At 39.1% G+C, this 12,265-nt stretch overlaps 1 protein-coding gene across 2 annotated transcripts in view; it reads right to left on the bottom strand.

The window, feature by feature from the left end:
- The window catches only part of ncam2 (neural cell adhesion molecule 2), a 401,438-nt gene that overhangs the window by 50,274 nt on the left and 338,899 nt on the right, over positions 1 to 12,265 (bottom strand). For both annotated transcript variants that reach the window (XM_060929766.1, XM_060929767.1), the window contains exons 4-5: positions 4,475 to 4,618; positions 3,960 to 4,094 (exon numbers count right to left, since the gene is read on the bottom strand). In XM_060929766.1, coding sequence (XP_060785749.1) covers positions 3,960 to 4,094; positions 4,475 to 4,618 — 279 coding nt within the window. The remainder of the gene's footprint in view (positions 1 to 3,959; positions 4,095 to 4,474; positions 4,619 to 12,265) is intronic.

Genomic DNA, 12,265 nt, shown 5'->3' with positions numbered 1-12,265 from the left:
TTTTTACCAATATTCATGCACCTCAGTGCTTGCTTAACATAATGTAACTATTTTACATTCCATGAGGTTATTATTTATAAAAGGCAATACATACACTGTATGGGCAAAAGTATGTGGACACCTGACCAATCATACCCATACATGCTATAATATCCCACTATTGATAGACCCCCTTGGTTGATAGAACAACAACTTGCAACAGCAACTTCCACTCTTCTGGGAAGATGCTCCACTGGATTTTGGAATGCGACTGTGAGGATTTGTACTCATTCAGCTGCAGGAGTGCAAGAGGTTGGGCACTGATGTCCAGTGAGAAGGCCTGGTGTACAGCCATTATTCCAGTTCATCCCAAAGGTGTTCAGTGGGGATGAGGCCAAGGCTCTGTGTAGGCAACTTGAGTTCTTCTACACCAGCCTTCACAAAACCATGTCTTTATGGACCTCACCTTGTTCTGAAACATCTTTGGGCCTCTTAGATCCAGTGAAAGGAAATCTTAATGTTACAGCATGCAAAGACATCCTATAAATTTGTCTGCTTCCAACTTTGTGGCAACAATTTGGGGAAGACCCAAATATGGGTGTGATGGTCAGGTGACCACATACTTTTGGAATAACATATAGAATTATACAGAATAATAATATGGAGGCTTGACATTATAATAGGGATTTTGAAGAAGCCTTTATTTGTCACATATACATTACAGCACAGTGAAATTCTTTCTCTGCATTTAACCCATCTGAAGCAGTGAACACACACACAAGTGAGCACACACATAGTCAGAGCAGTGGGCAGCTGTGCTACAGCGCCCAGGGTGCAGCTGGAGGTTAGGTGCCTTGCTCAAGGGCACTTCAACTATGGATGTAAAGGGAGGGGAAAGCACTGTTCATTCACCCACATATTTTTCCTGCTGGTCCAGGTGCAATACAAAACCACCAGATATTTGTAAAAATATTTTTTCCTCCTTCGTGTTTAAGTGGAATACTGATGTTTCATTTAGCAAAGAAAAATTTCAGCTTATTCTGTTATTTGACAATACACATATTTATCTGCTTTGTTTCCTTACTACAGCTGTTTTGAGGTGACAAATGGATGGGACTCTGCCATCTAAAATGGGTGTCATTTTGAATTATGCTCCATTTAAGACATAACATAATTTAATGGAGTATGAGCTAGGGTAAAAAGATTAAATTAAGGGAATGTTTTATTCATGGTCAGTTTCAGGCTGGCTTGGCGGTATATTAGATCAACTAAAACATCTCTCCCCGTATATTAGACACCATAAATGCACACACTATTTGTTAAACGGAACACACATAATGGGTCATTCTTTAGAAATGCCCAAACTACTGACGGTCTAGTTTGAATCAATTCACCAATCTTCCTGCAGTTATTATGTGACAGAGAATGCAATCAGTTGGTGATGTATGATTGTGGGGGAGAAGTTTAGGAGGAAATTGTGGGAGGTAGGCTACAGCATGATAAGAAGAATTTTTGTGACGGGGCCCTTTGAAAGAACAGTGATTGGAGATTAGCTGATGGCAATAAAAGCTGTGATGGGGGCCGTCACCATTACAGCGGAGGTCCAATTATTCCTCTTATAATCACATAATATAATCACACATCTTCTCAGAAGAGGAAACACTGCACACATTGCAAACATTGCTTTGGTTCTGTGCTTGTACACTGTTTGTCACTCCACTTCAATACTAATAGACTACTTCACTGCATGTAAATCAGGCAGTTGATATGCCATTACCCCCCCCCCCCCCCCCCCCACACACACACTTAGATATTTTAACATTATTATATGAACTAGATATGTATATATTCATCAAATTTAAAAACATCTAAAAATCTACTATTACCACACTAACATATTTATTGCCCTCACAGAGGTGAGGAATTAGTAAAATGCTATGTGCTGGAGGGTCACACTGGTTAACATCCAAAAAAAATATCAGAAGACAGAACGCATATGTTGCCAAGGAAAGCAAAGCATGCAGAAAATGGTGAAGAAAATGGTCTTTTTTTTTTAACTTGCATGAGTAACTGAATTTATTCAAATCCACTGTATTTTAAATCATAATATACCTAGATTTTTGCAGATTTTGCTGGATTTGTACAATAATAATTCTCGAGCCATTCCATTATCTGAGACCTTGGCCACATATTCCATGTGTGTCAGCCATTTCCTTGTTTTTGGCTGACTGCTAGACTGATATTGGTGGCTTTGCCTTTTTAATATTTTTTTAATTATGTTTTGGAATGTTGGCATTCAATATATAAACTATCACATGTCTTTCAAAGTCTATGCATTTGTGATACTACCATTAAAATATACTGATATTGAAAGTCACTGCTTGTTACCAAGGAGACAGAACACACTTTTGGTACATCAGTCAATAATGATTATTTTTACTTCATTATTTCTATAAAAAGAATGTGTGAGATCTGTAAGTGAGCACTAACATCATGATGAAAATGACACTGTACTACACACAGATTTCTTAAATATTATGAGATGAGCTGATTTATTTGGATATCCTTGCAGCACATCTTAATTTTGATGCTTAAAAATAGAAACTTTAGTGTTATCAATGTTTTTATTGCATTTTGTATAATGGATAGTGCTAGAAAGTATTCTCAAGCACCATTGCAATCACAGCCTTTGTTTTTAGACAAAAAAAAGGACCATTTAGAAGGTCAAAGGAAAACTAACAATGTTGAAACTAAAACACTGAATTTGAATTCTTAATAGTTTTCCTACTATATAATCCCACACAGATGGCCATAGGAAATGCTGAGGTATGTAAATAAAACTCATGCTACACTGGGTTTGGGAGTCAGGCATTGAAAGAAAGTCCAACCAGATTATCAGTGACTTTCTTGCCAATCAATATCCATTTTCCAAAGGCTATAATCTAATTGAACTCATTCCCAGATGAAGGGACCCAACTGGAACGGAATTGCTAATTTGAGACATAATTGGGCATAAAAAGACATCAAACCAGGCCAGTGAAGCATCTGGCTGAAGCTTAAAGCACTCAGCAATCCTGGCCATTCAGTACCATTCAGTTTGCCATAAAAACAGGTAATTTTACAGTTCTGTGTTGTTAGTTAAATTTTCTGTTAAATATAAGGAAAAAAACCAACAACTTTTAATTAATTTGACATGCTGTATATTCAACAAAGACACAAAGAGAGAATAGTCTTTGAGTTTATTTCTTATGTCGCAAACTGATTCAAATTGAAAAGCAGACACGCTAATATATTTATACGGAGTGCAGTGTGGGTTGTGTGCATATGGTTGCTTCATTTGTTTTAGGTTAGCCTCTGATGTGTGTTGTCATGTCTGCCAGATTATCGGCCATGCCTCATTGAGCAACCTTATTAGATCAGTGGGAGAGAGTTCAACGGGGTGCTATAGAGACTCTGGCCTATGTTCACCCTCATCACATCAGACATAAAATATCATGGTTAATCTCTCCATATCATCGCTGCTCATCTTCAGCCAAAACTCCAGTATCATTATCATGATAGCTGATAGCTAGGAGGTCATGGTCTTCTATACAGGGCAATTTTAAGAGAGGAAAGCAAAACCAGCACTGAGTAATAGCATTGATTTCAGGAACATTGTGCAGTGAATCATTCAACTAAAATTAAAATTATACTTACAATGATTTTAACCAAATTTAAGATGTAATGCTATGCCTGTACATTGTATAAAGGGTGCAGTTTATGCCCATTGTTCAAAAAAGTATTGAAAATGGCAGACAATGAAACTGACACTTTAACATGATCTGAAGAAAAAAAAAAAACTCTACAATTTTGTAACTTTTTTTTGTGTGCTCTAGGCATACCTGAAACTATTATTTTTGCTGATTCTCCTTTGACAGGCATCACTATGAGCTTTCACTGCACAGCCATTATAGCACTTTGTCTGTGATGGAAAAACTCACCGTTGACAACCAGGATGATATCTCTGAAGTCAATCTCACCCCTGGCCTCCACTCGGGCTTCGCAGCGGTACGTACCTTCATCTGCTTTAGTCACTCTCTGGATTTGTAGGTTGTTGTTTGGCAGGAGCTGAAACTCTGAAAAGGAAGCCATGGCAAATTCATTAAAAAAATTACTTAATTAAAAGATCAAAAGGGCTATATTTACAGCTGAGAATGGCATTTGATTATACTATAGTCATGTCAGTGGCACGATTTCTAAAACCAAGGATAAAACATTCTATCAAACCCTGTTAATTTTATGAGCTAAACATAGTCTGCTTTGAATTTGGATTCAATCATAATAGCAAAATAATAAATCTTGTCTTGAGTCTTGATTTCTCTCTTTTTCTATAATACATTACTTTTTGAACATTGAAAACCTAATTATTCCACTGCAGAAATTGTTTTCCTTTAAAAAATTTTCCCCCTAGCTGTTCTAAAAGGTACTTATGGCAAATCATTAACCAGCGACTCACTGTCAGTGTACTCAGTGATCTCCATACTGTTGTAGTACCACGCGACCACAGGCACAGGGGAGCTGGTGACATTACACACCACCTCAGCCACGTCGCCCTGCCGGAACTCTTGAGGTGACGGCACCTCCCTGAATGTTAGTTTTTCTGGGAGGCAAGGAAAGCACACACCAATATTCAGTGGATATAAAAAGTGTATACAACTCGTTAAAATGACAGGTTTTTCTGATGTAAAAACTGAGACCACGCTAAATAATTTCAAAACTTTTTCCACCTTTAATGTGACCTATAATCTGTACAATTCAATTGAAAAACAAACAAATATGTTAGGGGGAAAACATTAAAAAAAAACATACAATAAGCTGGTTGCATAAGTATGCACACCCTTAAACTAATACTTTGTTGAAACACCTTTTGATTTAATCACATCATTCAGTCTTTTTGGGTAGGAGTCTATCAGCATGCCACATCTACACTTGGCAATATTTGCCCACTCTTCCTTGCAAAAGCACTCCAAATCTATCAGATTGTGAGGGCATCTCTTGTGCCCAGCCCTCTTCAGGTCACTCTATAGATTTTAAATTGTATTTAAGTCTGGGCTCTGGCTGGGCCATTCCAAAACTTTTTTGGAGTCATTGTCATGCTGAAAGATTAAATTCCTCTTCATCTTCAGCTTTCCAGCAGACACCTGAAGGTTTTGGGCCAAAATTGACTGGTATTTAGAACTGTTCATAATTCCCTCCACCTTGACTAAAGCCCCTGTTCCAGCTGAAGAAAAACAACCCCAAAACACGATGCTGCCACCACCATGCTTCACGGTGGGTATGGTGTTCTTTTGGTGATGTGCAGTGTTGTTTTTGTGCCAAACATACCTTTTGGAATTTTGGCCAAAAAGTTCAACCTTGGTTTCATCAGACCATAACACATTTTCCCACATGCTTTTGGGAGAGTTGATGTATTTTTTTTGCAAAAAACTGGGCCTGGATGTTTTTCTTTGACCCTACCTCATCGTCCAGACATATGGAGAATACAGGAGATTGTTGTCACATGTAGTACACAGCCAGTACTTGTCAGAAATTCCTGCAGCTCCTTCAGTGTCGCTGTAGGCCTCTTGGCAGCCTCCCTGACCAGTTTTCGTCTTGTCTTTTCATCAATTTTGGAGGGACGTCCAGTTCTTGGCAATGTCACTGTTGTCCCATATTTTCTTCACTTCTTGATGACTGTCTTCACTGTGCTCCATGGTATATCTAATGCCGTGGGAATGTTTTTGTACCCTTCTCCTGACTGATACCTTTCAACAATGAGATCCCTTTGTAAGCTCTCTGTGAACCCTGGCTTTTGCTGGAGGATGCAACTGAGTAAATGTCTGAACTTTATTTGGGGTTAATCATCTCATCTCATCTCATTATCTCTAGCCGCTTTATCCTTCTACAGGGTCGCAGGCAAGCTGGAGCCTATCCCAGCTGACTACGGGCGAAAGGCGGGGTACACCCTGGACAAGTCGCCAGGTCATCACAGGGCTGACACATAGACACAGACAACCATTCACACTCACATTCACACCTATGGTCAATTTAGAGTCACCAGTTAACCTAACCTGCATGTCTTTGGACTGTGGGGGAAACCGGAGCACCCGGAGGAAACCCACGCGGACACGGGGAGAACATGCAAACTCCACACAGAAAGGCCCTCGCCGGCCCCGGGGCTCGAACCCAGGACCTTCTTGCTGTGAGGCGACAGTGCTAACCACTACACCACCGTGCCGCCCTTGGGGTTAATCAGAGTCATTTTAATTGATAGCAGGTGTGAACCCAAAAAGACTGAATGCTGTCATTAAATCAAATGGTGCTTCAACAAAGTATTAGTTTCAGGGTGTGCACCCTTATGCAACCAGCTTACTGTACATTTTTTATTTTTTTCCTCCTAACAGATTTTTTTGTTTTTCGATTGAATTGTACAGGTTATAGGTCACATTAAAGGTGGGAAAAGTTTTGAAATCATTTATCGTGGTCTCATTGTTTTTTTTTATATCAGAAAATCCTATCATTTTAACAGGGTGTGTACACTTTTTATATCCACTGTATTATAGCAATGTTATAGGATCTTTTAACAGAAAAAAAATTAGCTTTTTTACTGGAAAGGACAACATGATTAAATGTGTTGGGCTGCCGGGGTGTGTGAGGGTGTCTGTGCTAGTCCTTTCATACATCTCGCTCACTTCTTCACGACCCCATCCATATCATGTTGTCTTTGTCCATAAAAAAAAGAAAAATGATGATTGTTGACTTCAGGAGGACCTGTGGTGATCACTGTCCATGGCACATCAATGGCCCAAAGGTAGAGAGAGTAAAAAGCTACAAATACCTTGGTGTGCACATCATGGATGACTCAACCTGGACCCTCAACACCATCTACTCATCAAGAAAGAAGAAAGCCTTGAGCATACTCACTTCCTATGGAGAAGCAAAACTGCCTGCTTCCATCCTCACTACCTTTTACAGGAGACAATAAAGAGCATCCTGAAAAGCTTTTGTTTGGTATGCCAACTGCACTGTCTCAGACTACAAGAACCTACAGCATATTGTAAGGATGGCTGAGATTATTATTTTGGTCTCTATTCCCACCACTGAAAACAAATATCACAACTGCTGCATTTGCAAGGCCACTAGCATTGTGGATGACTCTGATATGAACTGCTCACATTGATGCCATCTGGCACATGGTATGGGTGAATTTGTGCCACCACCACTAGACTCTGCAAGATCTTTCTACCTGAGGAGGTCAGACCACTTAAGACATTTCTGGCCCCTAACATCCACCTGGACTAATGAAGATCCTTCCCAAGACACACCCTTGAATGATCACAGGCCTACTCGATGGTTACTGCACACCTGCATATTGCAAGTATATTTTTCACTTGCATATTTGTGCATTTATTGTGCATTGTGCAGTTTATGTAGCTCTATGTGCCATGCTCTTGTATTACTGCTCCATAGTCCTTAAGACACATCCAATGTACATCCCATCCAATGTACAAAAGTTATATAGAAGATTGACAATAAAATCCACTTGATTTGACTTGATCCTATTCCAGGAATACTGGATGTAGGGTGGAAATACAGCCTGGATTGCAGGGCATGGTCTAAAACATTTCAACTTAATGAGTTCATCAAAAGATCTATGCTGGCTCCTTCATATCTGCGCAATCCCTGACTTTGATCCACATTTAATAAATAAATAATCATAATTGGAACAGTTCTAGGAAAAATGACTGTGTCGAGTTAGCACTTGTCTATGATTGTTCACAGTTACACAAGTGAGAATTAGTTGAGATATTCCATTAAATCAGTTTTTCGCACACTAACAAGGAGCACGCTCAATTTACTCGGGAAACTATAGCATATAGCAGGTTCTCTCCCTCAGAAAAAAAGAAGTGCTTAAAGAGAATGGAAAAACTTCATCAGTCCCACATCAACACATCAGCTCTGACTATTGATCTGTGAATCACGCCTGTTTACACATTTCCTCTGCTCAAAATATATCTTCCTGAAGAGCTCTCAGTAAATGCCAAGCCTGCTACATAATCAAAAGCACAGAAATGAAAGAGGAAACTAACACAATATTTCTGGATGTATCATAGCAACCTATTCATTATATGTAGTAAAGATTAATAAAGTCAACTAAAATAAAGAATCTTTGATGACTGTATCTTCCCCTTTATTATTTCAAAATGCCTTTAACTAAATTTTTTTGTCTCTTAAAGTAGAACTTTCCTTTTTTTCTTCACATTTCACATGTTTCTTCCATTATCCCCAGTTTTATTTCTCTTTACCCATATCTACCTTGATGCCCTCAACTTCACATGAATGTAAACAAAATTCAAGCTGGATAGCAGTCATTTTGCTTAAAGCATTCTGTAGCCACTGAGAACATGTCATTCTGCCATGGATTCCATGTAATGGCTCCTCATTTCTGTCCCCATTTCTCCAGCATGTCATTTCTCTCCCCTTCTTTGTCTCTTTTTCTCTTTCCTTTATCCTTTCTCACTCCCTGTACTTGTCATCATGTGACTCAGCTGTCTAATTTCTAGAAGAATTAAATTTAGGTTTACACCAGCCACTTTGTCAAACATCATGAAATGAAATGCACCCTTTTAGGTCTGATTGGGAAGCTTTTTTTTTGTAAAGGCTTTTGATGCCATCTATTCATTAAGAAAACAGCATCTTCAGTAGAAAGCTTTTAAGGGTTGCATGTAGTGGAGGAATCATGCTTTTTTAGTTGGCATAACATGCCAACATAATAGGCAGTTGCATGCACACACACACACACACACACACACACACACACACACACACACACACACACACACACACACACTTTTTACAGTTAATGTGAACATTAACTGAAGCTGTTGATGGGTTTTTGCATTTTGCCGCTGCCACATGACTGAACAATTGTTTAGGATTTTGTGTCGTTCAAAGAAGGTGGTCAGAAGGCAATGATTACTGTAGCTGCTCTACATGTAAAGTTGGACAATTTATTTGTTTGAGGGAGAAAGCTGTGCTGCCAATTATCTTTGTTGCATGCAAAACATACATTAAAGCCTGAATCATATACTGAACTATACATACAATTGGCGGCATGGTGGTGTAGTGGTTAGCACTGTCACTTCACAGCAAGAAGGTTCTGGGTTTGCGGCCAGTTGGGGTCTTTCTGTGTGGAATTTGCATGTTCTCTCCGTGTCTGCATGGGTTTGCTCCAGTTTCTACCACAGTCCAAAGACATGCAGCTTAGGCTAATTGGTGGCTCTAAATTGTCCATAGGTGTGAATGGTTGAGAGGAGAAAACCTCTATAATAATCCAGTAGAAGGCAACGGGAAACCACTACTGTAATGTTCCCTAGACATACCTGAAGCTGTCAGAATGGCCACGTCACTGCACTGATATGGATGAATGGATAGACACATACAATTGTGCAATTAATTATAATTGAAAATAATTAGATAACTATACACTTGTGCCACTGGATATTTTATAAGGTGTGTGTGTGTGTGTGTGTGTGTGTGTGTGTGTGTGTGTGTGTATATGTTTGTGTGTGTGTGTACTGTGTACTTTTTAATTATATATTTCTTATATATTTCAATACTTAATTTGTCAGTCCATCTGTACTCTATCATTCAGTGGAAAGGCCCCACCACTGAGCAAATATATTATTTGGATGGTGGACTATTCTCAGAGTAGTACTGACAGTGACATGGGAGTGGGTGTCATGGTGGTACAAGTATGTCACTGCTAGGTTTTAGAATAGACCAACAACCAAAAATATCTAAGAACCATAATTTGGTCAGAAACTGTCAGTGATTAAGGGCTAAAGGATACGATCCAAATTGTGCATAGAAAATACTATAGTGCTGTATTTAGAGCCGAGTTAAGCAGGCATCGTGAGGATTTAATACCAAAATTGTGTACACTGGTATTCAGAGCTCAGATATAGCTATAGACTTAGATACTATTCAGAATGTTAACTGAGAATGACATGCACAGTGCAGAGTTACATGTCATTCTGACCTTGGACTTAAGTACATTGTTCTTGTGTGATATCAACTCAAGTGGGGAGCCGAGTCCAGCACCACTGTCTTTAAGTTCACTGATGTAACTAAAATGTGTCAGGCTTAAATTTATGTTCATTTCAATCTTTTCATTCATCTGTCATCATGCCAGTGATTTTAAATTGTCTCTCGATTTTATGCTATGTCATATTACATTTGACAGCAAAGAAAAAAAAAACTATTTCATTCTTTGGTCTGCATTGTATATCCCTCATTTTTTTGTATATACAGATGGTTTAAAGGCTACCGAAAAAAAAAAAAATTAGATGCTTCTAGTCAAGAACAGTCTGGCAAACACAGAGGTGTGAACTGCAAGCAGGTTGTAGTACATCAGATGATTTGTAGAAACTGAATGGGGTTCCCAGAAAGCAGCTGTGGAACTCAATCTCTGAATGCAAGTAACTGTGCCCACTTAAATATTGATGTGACTTTTGGACTTAAGTTGCCAGGCAGTGGTAAGTGTGTCATATTGGTGACTTCAAAGTCCAGAAGTTACATCGATATTAGTGTTTAAGAGCCCCAGCAAAGCTTTTGTGGCTTTTGCACCAACATACATACTGTACACCTAATGCCATTACCGTGTCAGTGTCGTGCAGTGCATAGCAACAGCTACAGTAATTACTGTAAATCTAGAAAATAATTGATATGGTAACGTGGCAAAATGACCACAAAGTTCATGCAATGAAATATAAGAAAATGTTAGATCTCATCATTAAGTTCTTTGAAGTGGAAGCAATGTTCACTGAGTTGTGTACAAAATAAAACTATTAACTTTTTTTTCCAGGCGGCACGGTGGTGTAGTGGTTAGCACTGTTGCCTCACAGCAAGAAGGTTCTGGGTTCGAGCCCAGCAGCCGACGAGGGCCTTTCTGTGTGGAGTTTGCATGTTCTCCCCGTGTCTGCGTGGGTTTGCTCTGGGTGCTCCGGTTTCCCCCACAGTCCAAAGACATGCAGGTTAGGCTAATTGGTGGCTCTAAATTGACTGTAGGTGTGAGTGGTTGTTTGTCTCTGTGTTAGCCCTGCGATGACCTGGCAACTTGTCCAGGGTGTACCCCGCCTCTCGCCCATAGTCAGCTGGGATAGACTCCAGCTTGCCTGTGACCCTGTATAGGATAAAGCAGCTACAGATAATGGATGGACGGATTGAACTTTTTTCCACGTCTGATCATTTCTGCAGATATAACAATGAGGAAAAAAGGCTATTTTAAAGACACACATAAGGTTGTTTGCAGCAAATGGTAAAAATAGAGTCTAGAGCTCCAAATGTTAAGAACTGCCTCTGGCAATAGATCTGTGAGAGTAAACCTGTCATTTATCAGTGGATAAAATGTTTTCAGAGTGGCCTAGAGTCAAGCATGACTCATATTCAAGGAGCCCAGCGAAACTGTTCACTTATTAAATCATGGCTAAGGTGAAAAAAAAAAATAAAGCGACTGACATCTGGGAAATGGCTCAAAAACTGCAGGATTCTGAATTATGCTTGTCATGAGTCTGCAAAATTTGTTCCAACACTGCTAAATGAAATCCTGTTTTCTGAAACTCCACTCCTAGTTTCATCAGCTTTATTAATACTCATATAGGGTGTGTGGTAATCATACTTAAAGAAACTCCAAAGTCAAAATCATCATCAATGACAAAGACAAAACAAATGTGAAGATAATAATGTTCATAGTTTAAGGTGGTCTTTGAGAAATTTAGAGCTGTAGCTGTTTGTAGATACAATACTTAATCATGCCTTATAAAAAGGTCATAACTCATATGAAGAAGGAGAAAATGGCATGAGCTGTGCATTATGGGTATCATGCAAACATTCCTCCAGACAAGACTGCTTCCTGAAAGTCAAAATGAAGCAGGAAAAAAAAAGAAACTAGAAGGGCATTCAGTAGGGTGCATACCTCTGCCAAGCCACATATTAGAATATTCACAAACAAAATCCTAGAGCCACATACATATCTGTATTTGCATCAAAATCTAATCAATTGTTCCTTGGCCCATGGCCCACCTTTCCTCAAAATTTCATCAAAATCTGTTCACTACTTTTTGAGTTACTTTGGGAACAGACAAACAAACAAGTGAAGGTGAAAACACAACCTCCTACAACAAAGTTGGTGGAGGGAAAAACATTTGATGTCACCCATGAAACTGAGTAAGGTAACAACTGCAGGCATCCAGCTTTGCTTCTAAAA

Source organism: Neoarius graeffei, chromosome 9 (genome assembly GCF_027579695.1).
Source record: "Neoarius graeffei isolate fNeoGra1 chromosome 9, fNeoGra1.pri, whole genome shotgun sequence".
NCBI lineage: Eukaryota > Metazoa > Chordata > Actinopteri > Siluriformes > Ariidae > Neoarius > Neoarius graeffei.
This window is presented reverse-complemented; position numbering and strand designations above follow the sequence as displayed.